The sequence below is a fragment of the Hevea brasiliensis genome, chromosome 11, assembly GCF_030052815.1.
Source record: "Hevea brasiliensis isolate MT/VB/25A 57/8 chromosome 11, ASM3005281v1, whole genome shotgun sequence".
NCBI classification, from domain to species: Eukaryota; Viridiplantae; Streptophyta; class Magnoliopsida; order Malpighiales; family Euphorbiaceae; genus Hevea; species Hevea brasiliensis.
In genome coordinates this window covers 92,751,532-92,768,472 of record NC_079503.1, presented here as the reverse complement: position 1 = coordinate 92,768,472, position 16,941 = coordinate 92,751,532, and the positions used below count along the sequence as shown (strand labels likewise).

Below are 16,941 nucleotides of genomic sequence, written 5' to 3'. Positions count from 1 at the left end.
ATTTTTATAGCTCATTCCTTAATTTTGTCCTGCATTTTATTTCTATCTCTTAACTTCAATTTGTTATTAAAAAATTCATAAACTTTAATTTTGTTTCACGAAAAATTATTATAACATATAATAGCAAGCTTTCAAATTAAAAAATTTATCTAAACTATAATTTTATGTCTATAAATGTAATTTCAGCATTTTCTGATTAAGGGTGAATACTTCTTCTTTCAAGAATTAAGTATTATTGTGATGACATTAGTATTTTTGAGATAAATTCAAATTATGATTAAAACGGCCAATATTTTTAAATGTGAAAGAAAATGAGATAAAAAGATAATTTTATTATTTTTGTAATATGAAAATCTATCATAATAGGTTGAAGGTATTTTTGTGAAACAAATTTCAAATTCAGAAATTTTTTAATAAAACACGAGATAAAATTTAAAAATAGACTATAAAAATTAAGGGAAAAAAAATACTTTCAGCTTTTTTTTTTTTTTTTTTTTTTTTAACTAAGCCTAATAACTATTTTATTTGGTAATAACCTAAGCAAAATCGCGTGGATTAGTTGCCATAACTCTAAAGTGGAGCGACAACGACATTTATAAATATTAGACAAAACCTTGTAATTGCAGTACTATAATTTTGTGTTTTGCCTACTAAACAGACACAAGAGATAATAATAATAATAATAATGAAAATGGTGGAAAATCAAGCATTTAAGAAATTTGAACGACACAACAATGGCTACACAGCTCCTTTTCTCCATCTTCTTCCACCGGTTCAAAGCTCCTCCATGCATCACTTCTAGCTAAGGTGTCAAAAATATGAACCATTGAGATCGTACGTGACAATTCCCCAGCCATCCGATACCCTGCCAGGAAATACAAATGGGTCCCTATTGGTGCCATTGTGAGGTAAAGCCGTTGCCTTGGTGACCAATTTTCTGAGTTGGCGTCTGATGTGGAAATAGCAGAATTGAGAGTTTGTAAATGTGACCCATCAACCACATCCCACATATTAAGCCTCCCATCATATGCTTCTATGTGACCTTTCCAAGCTTTTAAGCAGTCGCCGGAGCTGAACAGTCTCCCGCCAAGGGCCACAATTTGATTAGGTGGGATATCTAGTTGCCACATCCTTGCCAGGAGGTCCCACTTCCCTGCCTGCACGTCGTACACCTCAGCAGAGCTTCGTTCCATTATAAACGGCTCCGTTTTATTTGAATCCACTCTCACTGCAAACCCTCCGACCACATGAATCTTACCTTGAAATGTTACACCTGCACATTTGTACCTTAACGTGCTCATACTTGGTAAAGGAGTCCACACATCAAGAATTGGATCATAAACTTCGGCAGTCGAAGTCCCTCTGGCACTAGCCAAATTGGACTTACCACCTGCAACATAAATTTTATTTTCCCATGTCGTACAAGCAAAATAATAGCGAGGCATTTTCATGGGTGCACAGTGAAACCATTCATTTAATAGAACATTGTAACGTAGGACAGATGATCTGACTTCAACCCCAACATCATTAAGTTCTTCGAAATCATCATTGGATTTGAGAGGTGATCTTTCCTTTTGACATAATCGTCCACCAATAATGTAAATTGAATCGGCTAATGAAACCATTACAAAATCCTTCAAGACATGGTTACTAAGCAGGCCTGGAATTGGACTGAGATGACTCCAAGTGTTGTTAGATGGATCATAGGATTCTATCCAATTGGAAGTATTCTTGTGACAAAATGAGGCACAGACCCTATATTTAGACAAAGAAAATTCTGATGAAGGTGGTGAAGTTACTGGTCGGAGTGGAGAATGGGAGGGACCCATTGGACTTGTAGGGGAGGTGGTAGAGTATAAGTGGTTGCTATATGGCCTAAATCAAATGGGAAATGAGAGATAAAGAGAAATGGAACTTATAGAGAAGGCAAGCGGAGAAAACAACGTAAGGGGTTGTTTGTGAGCATCGACTAAAAATTTTGCATGCACATGGAGGATGGGTAGCTTCTAAATTTGGAGGTAAAATCTAGGGTTTCCTTGTTGATCATTGATTGATAAAAGAATTGAAGGGTACATTTTGGTAGGTTATTGTATCTTGCAGTGTCATCTTTGCACTACAAGCAACAAATTTCGGAGAGTTCAAGGCTAACTATAAAGGAAATTAGATTCTAAAACTTCGGAGAAATCTTGATTAAAATAATAAATCTGTCACTGTATGCTTTTTGACAATGCACATTGTTAATAGCCAAAGTGAAAGGCATTCATTTTGTTTTTAAACACTAGAACTTAAGACCTCATGGCTATAGAAACAATGCTAAAGGTCATTGATTAAACAAGTGTCAATTTTAATATATTTTCTGACTCATAATGTATAGAAAAGAGAGTGTGTGTTTGTTCTTTTTATGAAAGGATATGAAACGAAGTATTGTAAGCTGTCTGAAAAAGCAAGAAAACTGTAGGGAGTAAATCCAGAAGAGATCCATGGAAGAATCTCACCCATAAGCCAATACAAGTTCGGCTCATAGGCACTAGGCTTCCTTTTTACTCGTGTTAGCTTCTGGGGATCTCATATCTTCTTTATCTGCTTTTCATCTTTGCAGATTTTGATGTCATTGACGAAGTCTTTTTTAATGCTCAAGGCATGTGACAAGGTGATCAATCAACTTCCATCACCATTATTTTATTTGTCTATGTAAAATCCATAGAAGAATGAAAGCAAGCTTTTGACAATGAGGAGTGTTGGGCTCTAATAATCAAAGCCCAAATTCAAGTATCCAAAAAACAAAGGAGGCCCATTTGGCAACTATTGTTTTATTTTTATTTTCATTTAAATAACTTCTCCATGAAAGGTCAGAACTCATCAGAAAGAAAGCATGTTGCTGAGTAACCTAAAGAAGAAACCATAAGCATACAAATAAGAACAAAACACTTGCATTGGAGAAGCAGCTGACATTGAGAGGGACTCAAAAGCAACTAGACTGAAAAAGGTAACGTGAGAGTCTGCCATGAATAATTTGGCCTTGTAGTGTACATTATTCTCTATGCATGTTCTTGTTCTTGTTCTGGTTATGGTTAAGCCTAACTTTCCACTGGCATCCAACCTTTCACCCATCAAGATTGCTATGCTGGGTCCAGTAGTGAGTCATCCCCAGCTAAGGAAGGAGCTACGTACCCACTGGAAGAAAACGCCATGAGTCAAAATTTGACCCTTCAAAATTTAATTATTAAATGATAAGATAAACTTATACACATTCACACAAAAAAAAAAAACTGAAAATTTTCTTTTAGCTTCTGAATTTTCACTTTTATTTTTAGTTGCATATTATTTAACACTTAAATAAAACGTAACTATTTAACGAACAAGTAAAAATAATTTACGCATATTTTGATTTTTTGTAATATTTTTGTTAAGTTTAGGGGTTTAATAGTTATATTTTTATATATTTAAGATTTATAAAATTTAGATATAAAATGAGATGAATTAAAGTGAGGGTAATTGACTTTTGGTGCAAAGCTTATATATTCAGCCAAAATAAAAACTAGAGATAACCCTTTTGGACTTGGGAGCCAAGCACACAAATGAGCCAAGATTTAAGACAAGATAGTTGACGGCTGATCTGAAAATGGGTCCACAAGTTACAACGTGGAAGACTAAAAGTGGTGTAGTTAGGAAGAGGAGAGGGTGAGAGAAGGTGGTGGTAGGGATGGTGGGCTGGTGGGGGAAGTGAGACAAAAGGGAACATGTATAGAGAGGCAAAATGGCTTTGGAAATGAAAGACACAGAGGAAAACCTACAAAATCCAGAAGGCAATGAATGGAACTAGCAATAGTCCCACTTCGTTCTGTGCAGCATTTCCTTTTCAGTGGTACAGATTTTTTTTTACTTGATTTTTTTTTTCATTTTGCATTAACATAAATTCAGTACATTATACATATCTAATGAGCTTAAATTTTGAGGCTATTTGCTACTACAGATGAAACTTTATAAAAAATTTTTAAAAAATATTTAATAATTTGAAAAAATTTTAATTAAATATATTAAATTTAATATAAAATAATTTTTAATAGCTTTTGATTGGGGGTGTATACAAATAAAAAATTAAAATTAAAAAGATTAAAAATAAAAATAAAAATTTTAACGTTGTAGAAATCAAACTACCAAATATATTTTATTACTATGATATAATTATGGTTATTTATCAACAATCATATCAATTAAATCAAACTCATATCGAATTGGCTCGGCTTCTCCTTGCTTGTGTCCATTGATTCCACTCACTGCCCCTCCATGTCTTGTAAAAACCAGCTGGTAATTCCTTCATTTTTTGTAAAAAAATGTGGCATTTACAGCTGATTAAAACCCATTTTTTAATGGCTTCTCACCACCCCATTTTTATATAATTAGATTAAAGCTTTTGCAATGCAATGGCTTTGATCTTGTCAAGTTGTGTTTTCCCAGTAACTCGCTCCAGTGGTGGATATCAAAATGGAGTTAATGCCAGTGAAAAAACATGCCTCCCCCAGCAGACAGAAGGGTTATAAAAAAGCTCAGATTCTTTAAGAAGTGCCCTAGGAACAAAGGATCGCTGTTCCACTCTAACTACGACAACTATCTGATAGTGATAGGACCCTAGGGAGAGGGAGGCTCTCTGGCCACTGCAACCTCTCTCCTCTCTCTCTCTCTCAACCTTTTCTTGTATTAGATGATGGAATTTGAGCATCCCAATGTAAAGCCAAAAAGAGCTCATGCCTATGGAGACTGGCAGCTGTAGCTGTAGCAGCTTCTTTGAAAGACCCAAAAGATTTGCTTTTTTTTCTTTCCCCGTCCATTCTTGTTTCCCCACCTTCAAAAGTTGAGGCCTTTTTTTCGGTTGTTTTTATTCTCACACCTGTGCTTCTTTGGCAAGTTACTGTTACTCTGCTTCTCTTTATAAAGCCAGAGACTTTTTCCAGCCAACTTCCTAGTTCATCAAGATATATCTCTTTTTGGGTTTGAATATGGGTTTGATTGGGGGATTGGAATGGATGAATAGTTTCAGTAAGAAGCAATGCAAGAGCTTGTTTTGGAGAGTGAAGGCAGCAGTGAAGAAGGCCGTGAAGAATGGAGGCAAACAGCAGGTCAATTTCCAATATGATCCTTCTAGTTATGCTCTCAATTTTGATGATGGTTGCTGCCACTTTGGTGGAGGAAGAAGATATGAAGTGAAACCTGGAAAGAGTCAGGATGGCAATAAGACTATATGGATTTATGTTCTGTGGGAAGAATCTTAAGGGATGGAAAGAATATTGGTTTTATTTATTTGGTATTTCTGTTTTGCTTTTAGATTGGGATCTTTTGGTGGCATTAATTGCTACATCTTTTCATTGTAGGTTTGGTTGGGTTTTCAATTGGTAAAGAGAAGCAGTTTGTCCAGGAAAAGTATTTCACCTTCCATTTTTAGTTCTCATTCTTAAGTTTCCTTTTGCCCCCTTTCAGTAGTAAAAGATTTTATTCAAAGTGTCTTGTAGAAGCAACCAATGTAGATGGGGGCATACAAGTACCCCAAATCACCAGCTTGTAGCTGGGACAAATGCATACACATCAGTGCAAAAGTTGGTCTCCTACTCTTCTTAGGTAAGTCGCTGAGGGAAGTGCTCCTTACTGGTCTGGTCTAGCAGAACTCTGCAGCATTAAATGAACAATGGCACCATAATTCTTAAAATGTACCTCCAAATCCAATCCTGCTCAGCCAACTCGAATTATTTAGCAACTTGGCCAAGCTAGTCCTAAAACTCAGCTGCTCCATTTGCAACACCAACAACCTCCCCTGTTTCTCAAACCCTTTCAAATTTTGCCAGCAGCTCCAAGCAATTTATGTCGAGGATATCTCTTTATATTGTTTTCGATTAAGACCTTCCCTTTGGCTGGTCAATTTTGTTGCACCATTGAGTAATGCTTAGGTTATCAAATTTACTACAGCCATAGACCAGAAAGCATCCACTTAAGCAGCATGTCAGCTATTTCTTCAGGAGAAGAATTTGTACTATTCTTTTCTTCGTTCCCAGTTCTATCAATGATATTTTTTAAATATTATGATAATTAGCCTTCCATTCACTTGTGCTACTTTCGTTTTTCCCCAGGTAAAATGTCAATTTATAACATGCAAAGTCTACAAATAAAGCTGATTGCATTTGTAAAAAAAAAATCAATTACACCAGAGTTTAGGCCATTGAACATCTTAGAAGAAGAGAATAAGCATCAACCAAATTCTATCATCAATCAAATTCTATCATCATCCAACAAATAACTGCCTAGAGTCATTATGTAAACACAATACACAAATTTGATGATTTCATCAACTACATGTTTTCATTCTAAGACGATCCAAATCTTCCACAACACCACATAGCCTTTCAAACTGAAGGGTCTTCAAGCATGGCAGTAGATAGGTCGTTTATTCGAGGATAAGCAGCTTTCTCATCAAGTTGGTTCTGAGCCCATATCAACATTTTTAACAAACTTGGAAGCTTTGGATCTGCAGTATGCCAAATCAGAAAACTCTGAATAACTGAATATATATATTTTTTTAATATATAGATATAAAGATGATCATGTCAAGTAAACAAACCATCTAAAATAAAATAAAGAAACAAGATTGTACCAAAACACAAAAAAAAAAAAAAAAAAAAAAATACAAGGATCAGATATCAAATGCATGCACCTTAACCTCTGCTGTTAATCTTTTGAGAGTCTGTCAAATATTGTCAAATAGAATTATTAAAAATTAATTATCTGTAACTTGTTTCCAGAAAGCTCTTTTGCATTCAAGTTGGAAATTAATTATCAATTTCAAAAGGTATCTGTAGTAGGAAGCTCCCCCCTTGGCTACACAAATCCACCTCCAAGAAAAAGAATATGTGCATTGACGACCATTTAAGTGAAAAAGCAATTTCTATGGCTTACTACTATTGAGCAAAGGGAAACACCATTTGGTTGGTCCTTGAAGGTACAAGGTACAATATCAATGGGAACTTCGCAAATAGTTACAATGACTTAAAAAATGTTTTAATTAAAATCAAAAGCCTATTTTCAGAACATTATTATTATTATTATATTATACTAAAAGAGGGCTAACTTTTACCATTCTCAAACTGTTCTTGAGAACAGTAAAAGTACCTCTTTAGTCTTTACTCATAGTATTTTTTCTTATCTTTTCCTTTTAATTTTTATTTTCTTCAATTGTCTTTGCATCCTTCAAGTCTTCCTGTGTTTCCATTTTACTTTCTATTACAAATAACAATTCCGTTGCCTAAAAAAATCATTGTTAAATGATAAACGTAAACATAATTTAATAATAAATAACCTTGCCTTCTCTTCTTTTCTTTTTAATTTTCTACTTTAATTTAAATTATTTAATTATTATTATTTTCATTAAAATAATTTTAAAATAATATTCAAAGTCGTCATCATTTTACCATGTTATAATTTTTTGTCTTTTTTTTTTAATTTTTCTGATTGATTATTAAAAATGAATACTTTCTTTTTAATTTTTACATGATATATTTTGAAATCTTTTGACATTATATATATATATATATATTTTTTTTTTTTTTAATTATTTGAATCGTTTGAACTAGAACAAACGCTTGAGTCTCTCTTAAATTTTTTATTTTGGTGTTTTATGTTATTATTTGAATTTTTGATTTTATATTTATTTATTTTAATTTTTAAATCAATTAAGTGTTCATATATAATTTTAAATTATTTTTTAACTATTTTATTTTTTTTTATCATCATTTTGATTGTTTTTAAATTATTTGAGTATTTAATAATTGAATTTGCATTAATTATTACTATTTTTATTAAATCAATTTTATTTTGTGAGAAAATAAATTTTACTTTATGCATCAACATTATATTTAAGACTTTTATCTCATTATGAGAAAAGTATATAAGCAACGAATTGTTCATTTATTTTAGCAATATTTCTTCTTTTTTATTTTTATTTTTATTTTTTACTATAAACGCTACTTTAAATTATTTGATTTACATTATATTATTATTATTATTATTATTGTCTAAAAAATATTAAAAAATAATGTTTTATAGATTTTTTCATAATATATATTCTGAGTTGTTAGTCGATTAAATGTATAAATTTAGTTTTTAAGTAACAAATAGTTAAATTTACTATGCTCTTATATTTTGATGTAACCTACAATATATTTAATTTATTTTTAATAATTAAAAAAGTATTTTAAAATAATGCACATATATATTATTTTTATATGAAATCTATTAATTAAGATATACTCACCATAAGAATAGTGTTATGTTTTTTTAGTTTTTTTAACAGTTTTACTATTATTTTCTTTTATAATTAGACTCTATAATTAATTTTTTTTATTATCAAATTATATTTTATTCAATGTATTATAATAATTAAATGATAACTATTATATTATTGATATTAGTTGGTGTTAAATTAAATTTATACACATAACTAATATACAATATGATGAATACTCAAAATTTTATTTCAATTGAATTTACTAAATGATTTTAATAATTATTTATAGATAATAATTTTATTTATAAGATGCAATAATAATATTTTATATTATTATAATTATATTTAACATAAATATTTTTATGTATTAATCATATTAATATAATAAATATAAAAAAATATTAATACCCACAGCATTAAGCGTGAGCGTTAAAAGCTTGTTATCTAACTGATCCAGCAGAGTAAACTCCTATCAAATCGTTTATTTATGTAAACTTTAGAGAATTTGGTGGATGTCCAGGGATAATGCTAACAGCCACAGAGTAAAATAATTTCAGCGACTCAGGTATCTAGAATAGCTGAAATATAGGTTCAATTTCATGCTTCCAAGCTTAGTCAGTCAAAGAGCCAACCAAGTGTTGCTTCTTTTCATTTTCTCCTACTGCTGAATTATAAAACTTTAGATGCTTGAAATATGTTACAGCAGGGTACTTGCAACTTGATCCTCCATAAGAACCTCATATTTTCTCAAAATGAAGCAATTTTTCATCAGTAAATCTAACATAACTAGGAGTTAAAATTCAATATTTGTCATTAGTAAAATATGACAACTATTAGAAACAACAAACACATTTACCTTTTTCATGACTCTGGCTAGTTAGGATGGCTGCATTCACTTCACTAGCTGTCTTCAGGCGTTGTGAAATGTCCAGAAGTTCTCCAACAGGGCAGTTGGTGACATCTTCAAAAGCCAGCAGCGCAACAGTCCTCTCCAACTCTTCTAAAAAACTTTGCTGCAGAAAACTTCAACTTTTTCAGAGACATGTATAGTAATTAAGGATATGCAGTTTAATGCTGAAATATTGTTCTTTGACTTTGAGCGTTGAATAAAATTTGAACAATAATAAACCACTCAATCAATGAAGTTCAACCACATTGACAACAAAACAGACCAGAGGGAATTTTTCTTTTTTTTTTTTTTGGGTACAATTGGCTCCAATTTGGACTTGAACTCGAGACCTCACAGTCCTAGAGATGACTCTAGTACCACTGAGCTAAAACTAATTGGTAGACCAGACCAGAGAAACTTTGATGACAAACTTAGAGCCTGTTTGACATTACTGTTGAGAAAATAACTTTTTAATATACTAATTAGAGAGTATTAAAAATAATTTAAAATTAAAATTGATAAGTTTTAATCATAAGAACACTAAAATAATAAAACAGCTTTTTTCAAACTTTTTTTTTTCAATAGCATCTAAAATGATGCTTTTATTTAGAAAAACAGTTTCAGCCCTCCAAATTCCAAAAGCAATGCCAAACAGGCATTTATAATGCAAACAAAGTAGGCATGACAATGTTTTGAAATTACATTTTCTTCACCCCTAGGTGCAAGCTCCTCCTGAGCAAACTCCAAAGCCTCTTCTACTTTTCCATTTCGAATCAATTCTATCAACCGCTGCTGTTGGAGATGGAAAAACAGTTGGGGATTTGTATCCAGTATCTGCATACAGAATTTCACAAGAGGAAAATCTAGATGAAAGGAATGTTAAGGTGTGAATGTTCCTCACATAACTAAAATTAAGCAAATCATAAAGCAAAACTCCAAGCTCCACAATGATGACTAGAAGATCATCCTACATTTGAGAAGTACTTATCTTTCTAAATTTCTACAGCCACCAAAATGTATAAGCCTTTTGTTTTTTTCCTGGTTTTCTTAATTACTCTACAGTTTATAGTGGATACAAACTAAATAATATGTCAAGGACCATCTATAAAAGTTGGTTATGAGATCCTAATCATTGACCTAACTGGGGCCACAGTGACACAGCTTGCAAAGTGTAATCTTGTGGCTTATTCTTCTACCACATAAACTATTTCCAAAAAACATCCATCCTTCCCTGCTTATAAGGATTCATCCTGCAATCAAATCCTTTTAGCATACATAATCATAGATTCATGGCCTATTTTTATGAAACTGTAATACCAGTAATGCAAGCAAGGAAATGATATTTATATCATGACCCGTTAACATCAGGTTAAAGTATTAATTTTGCAAAACTTTCTGTTAAGTGAACAAGCAACATAGCTGTTAAGCAAAATTAAAGGGTAATACACATGTAACCACAATTCCACAGTCATATAGATGACTGGCTAAACTGGTCTCCTTAATCCTGGTGTAGAAGAGATGGTTAAAAAATATCCATGATTGAGATAAACAAACAGCAGTAGCCCTTGAAAATTTAACAAAATAAAGAAACTAGCAAGCCAAATAAGGATCGTCACAACAGAATTTTACTTGAAAAAAAATGATAGACACAAAAAGACTCACTGCAAACACATCCTACCTCAGGATTTAAATCATTAACTTTCTCAATTGCATCCTCCACATTTCCAGATTGTACTGCCTTCTTAACAGCCATGCGATCTGTGATTGTTGCAAGATCTATATCTGCTATTGGTTAATAAGGAAAATCACAAAATTGTTGCCACATATAAACCAACCAAAACCAAATGGCATTAGACACCAGTAATAGGAAAAATGCTACAACAAAAAACTAAGGAACTAAGGATACGTTCAGTTCCAGACTCCATCCGGAATTTCTCGGCAGCATCAACATAACCCTCAGTAACAAGAAAATTCATCACCAATTTATTCATGTCTTTTTTCCTAATGTTTACATCATTGAGCTTCTTTTCCCACTCTTCTCTTGTAATCACCTTTTTCGACATAGCCTGTGCACAATAAAAATGAGCATGAGCACACTACCATATTATAAATTTACTCTGGACATATCTTGGCATTAAGGTTCAAAAAGTCTTACACCATCATATCTATAATATTTAATTTTCAAACAAATCAATTTGTTGTGGATGCAAAATCTCATATGTTGCAGTTCCTATATCGGTATTAGTGTGAAAAAATAAAAGAATAACACAAAGAAGTGGTCCTTAAACACCCAATTGGATCAAATAACAGAAAGCAAAACTCAAAGCTCAGTTACTCCAGACACTCATTCAGCCACTTTGTTTCCGAGTCTTCTCATTAATTTCAATTGAATAATCTACTTTTCTCCGTCAAATTTTTATTGGCAATGAAGTACAGCCCACACCTATCAACAAAATCAATCAAACTGCAAATGCAGCACACCCCTACCTAATTAGTATCACCATTTGTACAAGTTAATAAGGCAAAAAAAAAAAAAAAGAAGTCTAAAACCATGAACGATCAGCTCCATTCCATTAACTAAAGCATTAAATGAAAATTTTCAGTAAGAGTAAACTAAAAACAACAACATCATGAATCAGAGTGAATCACTTAAAACCCGTGAAGCAAACCAAAATTAACACAAAAAGAAAATATGAACAATAACAATTACCATTGCCTCGATCTCTGCAAGCCGACGAATCACAATCCAGAACAGTGACATCAGTGCACAACCACCATCAAGCCCATCGATATCCCAAAAACCAGATATCCGCTAATCCCTGTACCCAAAAAAAAAAAATCCAAAACTCAGCATATACAAAACAAAATCTTTCGTTTATAGATATATATATATATATAAACACCGTCACATTACACAAGATATCCCAATTTTCTCACTAACACTCACCAGATAAAATTAAAAAAAAAAAAGAACCTAATTCTATCAGAGTAGAGATGTGAGTGGAGGCTGCAGTTCTAATTTTTCCTGGAAAATTTCCGGAAGAATATTGAAAATCGGAATATATATGTATAAGATAAGGTTTTCGTGCAGTGTTGAATCAGAGTGGCCTTCGAATTTCGATGCCTTGCTTCTTTGAGATACTATCGCCAGCTCTCGGCGTCTGTCTATGGAGTTTTGGAGCTAGTTTTTTTTTCCTCGGGTTGTGATTCGGGTTATGTTGGTTTGGATCCGCTTTCTTCAATATGGGCCGGGTTACGGTGAACGTACGTTACGTGAATAACATCTTTGATCTCTCGTGATCATGGGATTATACTTGGGCCTAGATTTGCGGTTAAATTTTATCCTTTAATTATTAAAAAAATTATTTTATTTTATTTTATTTTTAATTTTTTTATTTAAATTAACTTATTATTTATTTTAAATTCAATTTAGCTAAAAAATTAATAAGTTAAAATTTTTTATTTAAAAATTTTAAATAAAAATTTAATTCAAAAATTAAATTTCTTAATTTTAATTTAAATCAATAAATTAAGAAATTTAATTAAGAAATTTTATTTTTTAATTAAATTAATTTTAAATTAATTTTGACAAAAAATTAAAAATAGATTTAATCAAAATTTTCTAATAAATACAAGGATGATATTAACCTCTTACCATTTTTAATTACAATCAATCCAGCTTTTTAAATTTTAATTGAAATTAATTAAATATTTATTTATTAAATCTTTTTAAATTTTTTATATATTAAAAAATTAAATCTTTTAGCATTTGAATCACAATCCACAAATATACACGAGTTTGTAATTTTTTTAAATTTATTTTATTAATAATAAGTGTGATAATTAATTAATATTATTTAATAAAATATTTGTGAAATCATGTCTTCACATTTTTTTTAATATGGTGAAATTATTTATATAATTATAGTGATTGTATACTTACATCATTAAATTTCAAGATAATATTATTGATTTATTCTTAATTTTATATGAATTATATATTATAATTTTTAAATTCTTATTAATTGAGTGTCCAGTTCTAAAAAATAATAAAATGCATTTTACACTAAAAATGTAATGATCTCTTTATATATCATCAAAATTTTTCTATTAAAATATATGAACGATTGATTTATTTGTAAATATTAAATGAATACAATAATGAAAGTTTAATAATTAAAAATAAAAAAATATATTAATATGATAATTTCATATATTGAATAAAAATGTTCCTAATTCAATAATTTGATATTAAAAATATGTAAAAATCATAAAAAAATTTGGTGTGCTAACAATAATTATGTTAATTTTAAAATTAAAGTGTTTAAGTTCAAATTCTATATAAAGTGTTTATGTGTTATAGAATTATTGAATAAAAAAAATAAAAAATAGATTTATAAAAAATAAATTATTAAATTTAAAGAATTGTTATTTTTTTTTAATTAAGGTTTATATTGTAATATATATATATATATATATATATATATATATATATATATATATATATATATATATATATGAAGGGATGATTAGGGGTGAAGTAGGATGCATGATAAAATGTTTGTTTGGTATTGTGTTTGGATAGTTGAAATTATTTTTTTGAATAAAAATATGTTTTTAAATATTATTTAAAAAATTATTTTAAAAAAATTATTATATTATTTTAATATTTTTATAATTACAATTTATAAATCTAAATTTTAAATTATTTTTTAATATATATATTTAAAAAAATAATTTTTTTAATAATAATTTCAATAATAATATCAAAGATTCCAAGAATTCGTATAGATTAAATTGACACTCTTACACAAATTGGCAATTGGTTCTGGCCTGGACTTCTTTTGTGCGATGGAAATTCTAGCGACTACCAGAAAGAAGATGACACCGTCGTGCCCCTGTGTGGTGGATTCTGCCCTAGCTAGGGTTTGAATTGTGAGCTGAGCTTCTGGTATATTGGGCTCACTGTAATGGCCTTAATGTATATTGAGTTTAGGAACCTTTCTTGTAGCTATGAGTTGGGTTGTTCCTGAGTTGGAATTCTTTGGTTTAGGCCTGCTAGTTAGGCTCTATGTATATCTTACTTATAAAATAATGGATAAACATTGTTTTTTTTTTTTTTAATACTATAATTGCTCAAAGGCAATGATTTATAAAATAAAAAATTTAATTTAAAAAACTTTACGTATAAAGATATTAAATAGTATTAGTTAAATTTAAATTAAAAATGATTGTTTTGAATATATGTTAAATTAATTGTGTTTAATATTTTACATTAGTCACGAATCAAATACGAATTATTACAATAAATTACGTGTAACATTTTTCTATTAGTGTTTGGTATTAAAAATAGAGAAACTAACAAATTATAAAAAGATTATAAAATCTATAAATAATTAATGTAAGATAAAGAGGTCAAGAATAATTAGTGCCACATTTATTTACGAAGTTGCATCATCGGTAAAAGGTTCTATTGATAATCGATCAATAATTTTATTGGTATAAATTAATTTAAATTTTATTGATTAAAATTTATTGATTAAAATTTGATGTATTTATGAGAATTAATTGCTGAAAAATTAAAAACTTTTGATATGAGACAGTCAACTCCATAAAAATTCAAGAATTTCATAAATTTAATTTTTATAAATAGAATTCGTCATATGTCATAAAATAAAGTCTTCAAGACTTCATAATTTTGATTTTGATTTAAATATCATTAAATTAAAAAGTTTATTGATTAAATTATTATGAAAATCAAAATCTTAAAAAATAAAAAACTAGATATTGAAATGAGAGAGCCCACTCCATATAAACCCAAGAATGATTTTCTATGTGTGAAGATCCTACATAAGCTGGTCAGTCTCATGACTATGGGGAATGGTTGCTCTGGAAATCACTCCTATGGTTGATATCTATCTCCGCGCCATGGTGAAGGAGTGCATGTGTCAAAAGATTTTTTTTTTCTGGTCCAATCCATTAATAATTTAAAATAATAATCCATTAAGCAATATTGCTTTTAATTAATGTTATTAAAAATATTACTTATCAATACAGTATTAAGTAGCAATAAGTTATTATGGATGAGATTTTAATTCCATTCCATTTTTCTTTTAAGTATTTAAATGTAAATTATTAAGTCATAATTTAATTTTTTTTTATAAAAATAGTGATAAAAATTAATATTACAAATTAAGAATATGGTGGATATAGGAAAAAAAATTAAAGATATTAATAAACAATTTAAAGTTAAACTTAGTATATATAAAAAATTTGATAGCATTACTAATTTTAATTATTAAAATAAAAATAAAAATAAAAAGTGATAAATTAAATTAATTAAACTAAATTAACAAATAATTTTATTTTAGTTTAAACATTCAAATAATAAGTTTTATTTAATTTTTGCATTATAAATTAAAAGGATCTCTTTCAATTTTTTTTTTTTTTCTATAATGTGCAGCATGATTTAATGGGTAAAGATATAATAGATCGAGCAAAATAATAAGAAGATAACAAACCAAGCCCCCAACCCTTAAACCAATCAAACCCCATAACATTAAACCCAACTCATAAACAAACCCTATGAGTGCTGCTCTAGCAAAGCATTCAAAGCCATACAGAGCTGCCATTGGTCATGGCTGATGCCGGAGATGGAAACCATGCAGAGTTGTTCTTGGCTGTTGCTAGAAATGGAATAAACTAACAGGCCAACACTACGACACTACCTTGGCAACTAAGATAATTGCCTGTTGAACAAAAGCACCGCCTTTGACATCAACCCACCAATTGTTGGACAAGCTCAACAAATTTGAATTACCTATCCCCAGGCATGCATGGACCCTCTAGAAGACAATGACCACCGACTTCATCTGGTGGTGCTGCTCCAAAGAAACAAAACTATTACAAAGGTCTCAAGAAAGAGCATATAAATACTGGGATGAGACAAAATCGATGAGCAATGCCTTCCCTTGTCCGTAGGCAAGGGAAGCAAACGAAAACTCAATGAAAAACTCGGTTGGACCAAGAAACGCAAACTCAATCCGAAAAGAGTCTCTCCCTACAACTTACAAAGAAAGCTTGCCACGTACTAGTTTATGCCTGTAAGCGTAACCTTGCTAGCTATAGCCATTGTACATCCATCCCTGCTGACCTGATAAAAGAAATGTGAGAAAATATCAATTTTTTGGATTTCATTTTTCTCTCTTTTGGTCAATTCTTTTATGATAATATTACTTGCAAAGACCAAATAAAAATGGCCTCAGCCTAATCTCCCGTCCCTTCTAGAAGCTCCCAGATAAGATAAGATTCACGAGTCATTTTTGAAGCTTCCCGACTTGGCTTTGGCGTCTCTTTGTCTAAAGCACGCCTTACTGTTTGCTAATTGCTTGGAATTTCACGTTGCATCTATTCAATGGTTAGGTAGTTCAATTTCCCTCTTATTCTTTATTCCATAATTCCACACCATAACAGCCTACTCCAATCTCCATAATAGGGCGTGTGTATTACTGCCACTATAAAACAATCGCCCACATCTCCTTCTCTAAAATTTTCGTTATTTTTTAAATTAAAAAATATTTTTAATAACGAAAATAGAAAATCAAATATAAATATATCAAATAAATAATATACTTTCAAATTAATAATAGAAAAAAGAGTGTTTTTTAAGGGAAAATCATAAGTTTCAAACTAATGAATGCTCTCTTTTATTTAATATAATCAACCTACCCCGATTAGGTAACACGCGTGACAAAATCGCGTGTTAATAATTATTAACAAGAAA

At 30.2% G+C, this 16,941-nt stretch overlaps 2 protein-coding genes and 2 long non-coding RNA genes across 5 annotated transcripts; 1 reads left to right on the top strand and 3 right to left on the bottom strand.

The window, feature by feature from the left end:
• Positions 1 to 710: 710 nt before the first annotated feature.
• LOC110661965 (uncharacterized) lies at positions 711 to 2,203 on the bottom strand. The gene has a single exon (XM_058129492.1). The coding sequence runs from the start codon at positions 1,827 to 1,829 to the stop codon at positions 711 to 713; it is 1,119 nt and encodes a 372-aa protein (XP_057985475.1). The 5' UTR covers positions 1,830 to 2,203.
• A 2,038-nt stretch (positions 2,204 to 4,241) lies between these two features.
• Positions 4,242 to 6,093, top strand: LOC131170673 (uncharacterized). Its single transcript, XR_009141456.1, has 2 exons — positions 4,242 to 5,418; positions 5,498 to 6,093. It is a non-coding gene; the product is annotated as an uncharacterized LOC131170673 (long non-coding RNA).
• A 58-nt stretch (positions 6,094 to 6,151) lies between these two features.
• On the bottom strand, positions 6,152 to 12,344 carry LOC110661976 (protein GID8 homolog). Of its 2 annotated transcripts, none has more exons than XM_058130318.1 (7): positions 12,106 to 12,344; positions 11,869 to 11,977; positions 11,065 to 11,224; positions 10,837 to 10,940; positions 9,861 to 9,992; positions 9,126 to 9,282; positions 6,152 to 6,514 (listed from the first exon to the last, which is right to left on the bottom strand). In XM_058130318.1, the coding sequence occupies exons 2-7, from the start codon at positions 11,917 to 11,919 to the stop codon at positions 6,393 to 6,395; spliced, it is 726 nt and encodes a 241-aa protein (XP_057986301.1). In that variant the 5' UTR covers positions 11,920 to 11,977; positions 12,106 to 12,344; the 3' UTR covers positions 6,152 to 6,392. The 2 variants fall into 2 exon arrangements, with proteins under 2 accessions (XP_057986301.1, XP_057986299.1); XM_058130316.1 differs by having other exon boundaries at positions 10,837 to 10,943; positions 12,106 to 12,343.
• A 3,349-nt stretch (positions 12,345 to 15,693) lies between these two features.
• LOC131170466 (uncharacterized) lies at positions 15,694 to 16,376 on the bottom strand. Its single transcript, XR_009141202.1, has 2 exons — positions 16,230 to 16,376; positions 15,694 to 16,039 (listed from the first exon to the last, which is right to left on the bottom strand). It is a non-coding gene; the product is annotated as an uncharacterized LOC131170466 (long non-coding RNA).
• Positions 16,377 to 16,941: the final 565 nt, after the last annotated feature.